This window comes from Poecilia reticulata, chromosome 12 (genome assembly GCF_904066995.2).
Source record: "Poecilia reticulata chromosome 12, P_reticulata-male-v2, whole genome shotgun sequence".
Lineage (NCBI taxonomy): Eukaryota > Metazoa > Chordata > Actinopteri > Cyprinodontiformes > Poeciliidae > Poecilia > Poecilia reticulata.
Genome location: NC_088841.1, coordinates 19,353,877 through 19,362,657, shown reverse-complemented (window position 1 = coordinate 19,362,657; position 8,781 = coordinate 19,353,877). Strand labels below are relative to the sequence as shown.

Sequence of the window (8,781 nt, the reverse complement as noted above, 5' to 3'; positions counted from 1 at the left end):
GAAATGGTTTTCAATCAACATCACAGTTCTCCTTTTCTTTGATGTTTTTGTCCCTGTAAAGAGTTTCTTAAGCACAATGCTTCTTTAAAACAAATACCACCTTTAGATTTTTTTATGGCTGCAATGAAAAAAATAAAAGCTTTATTTAATAAATAAAAGCTATACAACTTTATAGACATAAGTGAAGGATTTACATGTGAAAGGGAAGGATTTAAAAGCATATGTCCACATTCAAAAGTCCCAGTACCATGAAACCTACATGAACGGCTTGCCTCGGCGCCCCTGCTGTCTCAATCAAATGCCTTCAGGTAAAACTAAAACCATGAGAAGAAACAAACTTGAGTTTGGAGGAGGTTTCACTATTTGATACAACACTGAATGAATCAGAAATACTTTCATGCTAATTTGATTGATTCCATCACATTCTGATTTTCAAACTGTGGCTCCAAATGGAAACTCTACAGTAAGTACTGTAAATGTAAACCAAAATTAAATCTGAGAGACGAAATTAATTAAAATAAAATTTATTATAGCTCTGCAGTTATTTAAAACAAAAACTAAACTCAGACTAAAGAATCAGAAATGAAAGATTATCGCTGCCCTCTTGCAACAATATTCAGTTTCGAGTGTTTCACAAACATCATGTAGAGTTAATAATTTTTCTGAAATGTTTGTATAAACTGGATGATAATCTCTTAATTATGAAGGTCTGATGAAACAATGTTTTTGGGACTGAACTCAAGAGAAAGTCTAGACAGATTCAAATCTCCTACTATTAACGATGAACAACATGGACTTAAGATTATTATCACAGTATTTACTGAATAATAAAAGTCATGATAGAAAGTATAAACACACCATTGTTCAGGGAAATAGTCAAAGCAACACAAATAAAAACTTACAAGTAACTGAAAAGGTCATTTCAGATTCATTCAGTAGTTCAATGTTACTACAAAGCAGCTAAACATAGACTGCATTCAATAATATTCTTAAACATATTGACATTAATTTCTGCTTTAATGGAAACAATAGTTAAAAGGTCAGAGATGAAGAAGCTTCCTCTTTAAAACTCAGAGTTTCAATCTGATTAATAAGATTTTATTTAGACTCTGTGCTCTTCATGCCGAGATCATCAGAGCTGCTGCTTGATCACTGAGATCTTCATCGGTACGATCTTTACTGTTTGATCAGTGGAGAAGAATGGAAACATCTTATCAGTGAAGGTGTGTGTGAAGGTGTGTATGTGTGTGTTAGTATCCAGATCAGAGAAGGACAGCTTTCCTCTGTCCCAGTCCAGTTTCACTCTGATCCTCTGGAGATTCTTCTGGACTGAGAGACGTGTGGGAGGAGCTGGTGGAGAATATGCTGAGTATTTACCTGAAGATAACCCAAAAACCAAAAACCCAGACCGTATGAATCCCTTCCTCTGAACAGACTCTTCTAACACACCAAGTTCCCAGTATGAACTGTCTCCAACATCAACATCCCAGCTGTGGTTCCCTGAGTTAAAACCCTCAGAACTCAGAACAGAATGCCGCCATAACTCAAATCTCTCTGGATTATCAGGAAGCTGCTGATCCTCTCCTTTTCTCCCATTGGTCAGATTTTCAGACAGATGGAGGTTTGGACCAACCGTGTTTGGGTCCAGATCCAGAGGAGTGTAGGTCACCATGTTCTCCATGTTGCTCCAGATGTTGAAGGCCAGGTTGCCCAGATGTTTGGCCTGGTCTATCAGAGCTCCTGAGGGCAGCTGTGGATCCTCCAGCAGGGGGCAGCGCTGGACTCTTTCCACTGCAGCCTTGTAGTTGTGCAGGAATGAGACGTCTTCAGCTCTCAGCTCCTCCTCTGTGGCTCTGTCTGTGTATTAAAGAGCTGCTATCTCTGCTGAACCTCCATCTTCTGTTCTTTCATCTCTCTTCTGTCCTCTTCCTCCCTCAGTGCAGCCAGCCTGGCCTCCTCTTCCTCTGCTAGAAACTGATGAAGCTGCTCAAACTGCTCCATAATCTGCCTCTCTGTGTGTCGGGCCTGGACCTTCAGGTGCTCTGCTGTCTGATCAAACTCCTCCTGAAATTTCTTCCTGAGCTCCAGCTTCTTCTTTAAAGGCCCCAGAGTTTCCTGAAGGTTCTTCTTGTGTTGCTGAGCAGCTTCATCGATGGGTCTGAATCTGTGCTCGGTGTGTTTTTCTGAATCTCTGCAGATGAGACACACTGGCTGCTGATGGTCCACACAGAAGAGTTTGAGTTTCTCAGAGTGCAGACTGCAGAGATCCTCTGAAGCTCTCTGCTCTCTCTGCTGTAAGAAAGTCTCAATCAGATTCTTTAGAGCCAGGTTAACAAGAGGTTCAGCTTTAGAAGATCTCCTTTTACAAACTGGACACTCTCTTCCTAGTTTCTCTCTCCAATATTTCTGCAGACACTCCTTACAGTAGCTGTGGCTACATGACAGAATAACCGGATCCTTAAGTATTTCCAGACAGACCGGACAGCAGAGATCATCATCTGATCTGGAAGCCAATTTGTCTGAGTGAAGCTGAAATCACAGCAGACAGAACGTCAGTTTCTCACCTGTAGAAACTTTCTTAACTTACTTTCACTTTGATTTGCTTGTTTTTTTTCTCCTGCAGCAGTCTGTGTCTGTGTCTAGTTGCTCAGTTCTCTTTGTTCTCCTTGGTCAGTGTTAGTTTGATTTGAGTCGGTGAGGAAGTCAGGTGTAAAAAGTGATCCTCGGGGTGTTAACTCAGTGAGGTTTTTTTTCCCTCTCTGAACTGTTTTCTGTTTCTTTTTGAGTTCCTGTTAGAATTAGTGTTGAGGCAGATAGATGACGCCCTCTTGAGGATTTCCAGTAAATCTGCAGTTTTAGAAAAACAACATAGTACTGGTGGTGATGGTAGTTTTTGGTGTTGAGTGAAATTCTCTTTGTTGCAAAAAAAACATTGTGAATCAGAAATGTTTCGACACAAATTTGATCAATTCTGTGCCATTATTTTCAAACTGAAACTTGAAATCCAAGTACTGTAAATATTACACAAAATACTATAAATGAAAACCAAAATAAAATATATCAGAATAATAAAATTTAAGTAAATAAAAATAAAATCTACTACAATAGAAGAAATGCCCACTATTGATACCTGATGAACCTCCTCCATTTATGCTGGCAAAGAGCGACAGATATTACTCATTATTAAAGCCGACTTACTGATTGCTAGATGAAGATTTGACTGAAGGAGAGTCAAACTATTGCTTCGTTTAACCAAGCAATCACTGAACCAACAAATTAACCAGTCAATCTGCTTATCATGAAACCAACAAATTAACCAACCAGCCGGTCATCTGTCGACAATCAAAATTTGTTTTCTCTTGCAAATCTCTTATGTAATTATTATTAATTATGATTCAATATATATTATTAATGGAATTAATAAAGTTAGTTTATTTATTTAAATCAAGGCGCCATCCCTGACCGTGAATCATAAGTCAAATATGCCCATGTTCATAAATTGTGATCTTAATTTTCCATGAGCCATAAATATAAGTGCTCAGGCCTAGCTTTAAGCTAAACTAGGAAATGTAACTTCAGTGCTTTTGTCAGTCCAAGTGCGCTAGCTGAAGGTGCAGAGAGGCCGGTCCTTAGTAGCATAGACATAATAAAAGAATATATTTCTCATGTACCGCTCTCTCCTATTGTTGTTAACGAGATTATATGATATATGTTTTTCAGGCGCAATGACATATCAGCGCATTTAATCTATCATAATACGCTTCACTTTTTTTTTTTACTGGAAACCTTATTCAAACAGTTATCATAGCTACATTTACAAGGGATTTTATCTTTTAAGTGTTTTTGAATTGTATTGATACATGGTTCGGCATATTTAAATATGCTTAGTGGGGGAAACAATAGAATAGGAATGGAATATTCTGATATTGATGTATGATTAGCATTTTACAAAGCACACAGCCGTAAATAATTTTTAAATATATACATCAAAACATATTTATATAAGGGCTGCTCAGTAGCACAGTTGGTAGAGCTGTTGCCTTGCAGCAAGAAGGTTCTGGGTTCAATTCCCAGCCCAGGTCTTTCTGCATGGAGTTTCCATGTTCTCCCTGTGCATGTGTGAGTTTTCTCCAGGTACTCTGGTTTCCTCCCACAGTCCAAAAACATGACTGTCAGGTTAAGTGACCTCTCCAAATTGTCCCTAGGTGCAAGTGTGTGTGTGCACACATGGTTGTTTGTCCTGTCTGTCTATGTGTTGTATTTATATAAATATACCAACAAAAATAATGATTAATACTGATTATAGAAAAATATATTTTTCTAATGTGTGTGTGTGTGTGTGTTAAAACTGTGTATGTAGTTTTTTCCCCATGTTTTCCAGCCAACGAGTTTTAGCTTCAAAGTGATTCAGCAGCTGAGACTGAAATAACACTGACAACAAAAAAACTCTCCTAGTATAGAACTAAAAGAACTGTTACACAAAAGTGTTTCACTGTAAAGTTTGTTTAGTTTGTTTTGTTGGAACCTGAACAGCAGGGCCGAGCTCAAAACGTGATACCGCACCTACTAATGGCACTTCCGCTGACACATGCCATTAGGCGTCACAAGTGCCACTGTTTTCGGGGCTAGCTGTCAGTGTTGCTACTGACTTTAGCATCTTCCAAGGGCTGCCGCGACCTCATACTGGTACCTCCCACGCCTCACGGACCGCTCTCGCTTATTGTCGCTGACGAGATTTAGGGCGGCCATCTTAGAGCGGTCGACCGCTCCACTCGGCGTTAAACGTTTGGCAGGCACAATTACTATTTGCAGATTTAATCTTTCATAACATGCTGTTTTGTTACTACTACAGCAGCCGCTGAAGTGAGGAGCTAGCTGTTGCTGTGACTCTGCAGCACTGCTCTATAGGAAGAAACACATTAACAATAAAAATCAGTCCACAGTTCGTTATTTCATTACTTTGGCTGAATCATGATAAACTGTTGCCTTATGCCTTGGAAAACAAAACTAGCAAAACTGCTTCACTCAATCATTTTCTAAATGTATTTAAGCATTAATTTGAATTTGACATTTGTACCACAACTTTTAAAATAGTGTTGCTTAGAAAGTTTAAACCATCTCTCCAATCAAATTTTGAAGTAGCATACTAACAAACTCCGGCTTTCCAACAACATGACAAGAGAGAAATTTAAAGAGCAGCACCAAAAGCAAATGAGGTGGAATAGCAGTGCTTGCCAACAATTAATGGTACCATCTAAGACATGTCACTGTGGAAAATCATCTCTGCTGCTTCAATATCAAGCTGTTTACAGTGTTTCTCAACCCTGGTCCTCAGCGCCCCCCTGTCCTGTTTTCGCTATTTCCCTTCTGCCACACACCTGAATTGTATCTCTGGGTGATTAACAGGCTTCTGCAGTAATTGACGGTCATGCAATCATTTGAATCAGCTGTTCTGGAAAAGAGGCACATCTAAAACATGCAGAGCAGGGGGGCGCTGAGGACCAGGGTTGAGAAACACTGTATGTGATGCCTTCAGTCAAGGGCATCTTCAGATTCATTGCAAGACTGCTTCATTGGAATACTGCAGACGACTTTTAATTTCCTTTTCAGGTGAATAAAGTATTTTTGAGCTAAAATAATTTTTTTAAATAGTCGTTTTTCGCAAACTGTTTTTGTTTTCTTTACTAATGTAGGTCATTTGTAATTTCATGACTCAATAAAGAACATACTTTTTCTAGAGGTGTTATTAAAACCATATTAAAACCATTTTTATAGTGTCAACTAATTTTATTTCAAGAATAGGTTTATATGGCCAAAGTATAGACTTTAAGTAAAATAATTAGCATTAAAATTTTATTTATTCCTCAAATATGGCTTTCCCTATAAACCCTGAGAATTAAAATAACATGTTTAGGATTTTTTGTTATGTTTTTGAGTCCCCCTGTGTCTCTCTGTTTGCAAGCTCATTCCCAACATACTCCAAACATGCCAAGGCCTTCAATACAGAAAGCGCTCCTCCACCTGATTAACTCATCATGTCATTAATCACTGCAGTCCTACGGCCTGTAATCTCATTAACCAATATTTTTTGGTTAGAGCTTCTTATCAAGAAAAGCAGCCATCAGTGCCCTTTACAGTTTTCACACCTGTTACACTACAAAGAGCACTTTGGTTTCGGTTTATCACGACCTATCACATCAAGGTCTTTGGATCAGAGACATCCACGCCTTGACGCGTCTCTTCAAAGGACTACAAAATGAAAAGGCGGGATTATAAAACTGTGTTACAGCATCCCGCAGGGACCAGTCTGCATCTGCTCGTGAAAGTGTCTTCATCATAAATGGGAACTATGACCGGTCTCGCCGTGGAGTTGGCGTTTTTTCTTCTGGTGGATTTGGTTTTGAGTCCCTGTGCGCAGCCATTTCACGGGATGCTTCCCGACGCGCTGCTCCGAGGGATGGCGGGTCGCTCCGTCGGCTCCAGACGCGCCGGAAACAGGCTTCCGTTTTACATGATGCAGCTCTATCGGACGATGAGGACCGAGGATCGGACCAGACAGGACATCCCCGTCCTCCACGAATCCGACTCTGTGACCAGCCTAGTCGCTAAAAGTGAGTAGTACTCCTATTCAACATTGTAGTGGAACATCCGTCTTATTGTCTTAAGTTAATAGGTAGAAAAGCTGTTGCATTCTATTCCTTTTTTAAAAATGTATTTGACCAACCAGTTCCAAATAAGATGGAGAATACGGAGTCTTCTTTATCATCTTTGTCTAAAATTCTCATTTCTTTTTCTCCAGGCTGCCATCAGATCGGCGAGAAATGGTCAGTTACCTTCGACTTGTCCTCCATGTCTCCGAGTGATAACATCCACCTGGCTGAGCTCCACATCCGCCAGCCTGCCTTCGCAGAGTCTTCCACTGCCTCTCTAGACATCTATCACTCCAACTGGGAACGGTGTTCTGATACGGACTGCTCAGAGAGCAGGCTGCTTCTGGGACGCCTGAGAGCTCATCCAAGCTCAGTGGTCTTAACCTCAGCATGGAGAGTATTCAACATGACCAAAATGATCCGTCGCTGGCTTTATCAGAGACCCCCAGTTCAGAGAATGGAGGATGGTGTAGCTCAGGTGAAAGAGGATCATGAGCAGCAGAGAATCCAGCACCCAACGGCCAACAGGGTGATGATAGTGGTCTTCTCTAGGCAGAGCCCACGCAACCAGCGAATGCCAACACTGATCCGCACAGCAGAACACTCCAAGCACGTCAACCTGGACAGGGTGCCGACTGCCAGGATGAGGAGCAACAAGGCAAAGAGGCATGGACAGAAATGGCAGAGACAGAGAGACACTGCAAGGAAGGAGAAGCAAAGTAATCTCTGCAGGAAGGTGGACATGTGGGTGGACTTTGAGAAGTTCAATTGGAGCGAGTGGATCGTCTATCCCAAACGGTTCAATGCTTATCTTTGTGAAGGGACATGTCCTACACCTGTAGATGAGATCTTCGCTCCAACTAACCATGCATACATGCAGGTAAGGCTAAAATGCTGCAGCATACATAGCTAATGATACCAATGCCTATTTGAGGAGATATGATCTAACAACTTTCTGTTTTTCCTTACAGAGCCTGTTGAATCTTCACCAACCAGACAAAGTACCAAGCCTGTCTTGTGTGCCCACACGCCTGGCACCACTTTCAATGCTGTACTACGAGAACGGGAGGATGGTGATGAGGCATCATGAGAATATGGTCGTGGAGGAATGTGGCTGCCACTGAGATCAAACAAAAAGCGGATAAAAAGAAGCAAGAGCCAGAGAAATTAAATCAGCAGGGAGGGAACAGCTGGACTTGAGATGGACTCTATTAACAGAAGCACTATTAGATTTTTACAAATACATCAAGTTGTGCCTTTTATGCACAAGCTGTACTCAATTTATGTTCAGTAACTTATTTTTTAATGCCAATGAAAAAATAAGAATGGTCAGGGCCGGCCCAAAGCATAAGCAAACTAAAGCAGCCGCTTAGGGCCCCAAGGCCACCAATGGGCCCCCTCAGTGGAACTGAGTTTTTTTTTCTTTAAAAAAAAAAAAAAATTCTGTCATTATAATATCAAAAACACACAATTTCACTATGAAGTGATTTGTTTTTACAATAATATATATTTGATAATGCATGTAGAAATTATTTTATTGATAAGAAGAAAAAGTAAATTGTTCTTGGGGGCCCCCTGGTGGTCGCGGTAGATACCGCACGTTTCGCCGGTGTCAGTAGAGAGCATCCAAACGTCCAAAGCTGCGTTCAGAAGTGAAGTTAGCAAAACAATGTCTCAAAAAAATTACTTATCGTTCGGGAGGGAGAAAAGATAGAGGAAGACTAGAAAAAAGGCCAAGATAAAAGTTTGTTTTAATGTGCCATGGTAATGTAATGTAATAATGTAAAAGAGTTGTAAAGCTGCTAATAGAAAATTAGCTTTAACGGTCCATTTCAACTGCCAAGCATTTATTTATGCTAGGGTCTTTGTGTTTGTGTGAAACTGAGTTTTAACTTTAAATGAGTTGATTCTCATGGTTGGCTCTGTATATTTCTGAGGTTTTTTCGGCTTCAAAACGCCGTGTTTGATAACAATAATTAAAACTTCTCAATGTTTGACATTGTCTAGCAAAATGTTTTCACGTCAGGCTACATATCTGCTACATCGATGAGCTGCCCTATGCTCAAATAATGTTTGTGGCTAAAACAAACAATATTTTTACATCAACTTCTATGTTATGTGAAACTTCTGT

General features: G+C 40.2%; 1 protein-coding gene across 1 annotated transcript; it reads left to right on the top strand.

The window, feature by feature from the left end:
* The first annotated feature begins 6,814 nt into the window (after window positions 1-6,814).
* LOC103473901 (nodal homolog 2-A-like) lies at window positions 6,815-8,031 on the top strand. Its single transcript, XM_008424550.3, has 2 exons — window positions 6,815-7,530; window positions 7,622-8,031. The coding sequence occupies exons 1-2, from the start codon at window positions 6,850-6,852 to the stop codon at window positions 7,772-7,774; spliced, it is 834 nt and encodes a 277-aa protein (XP_008422772.2). The 5' UTR covers window positions 6,815-6,849; the 3' UTR covers window positions 7,775-8,031.
* The last annotated feature ends 750 nt before the right edge of the window (window positions 8,032-8,781 follow it).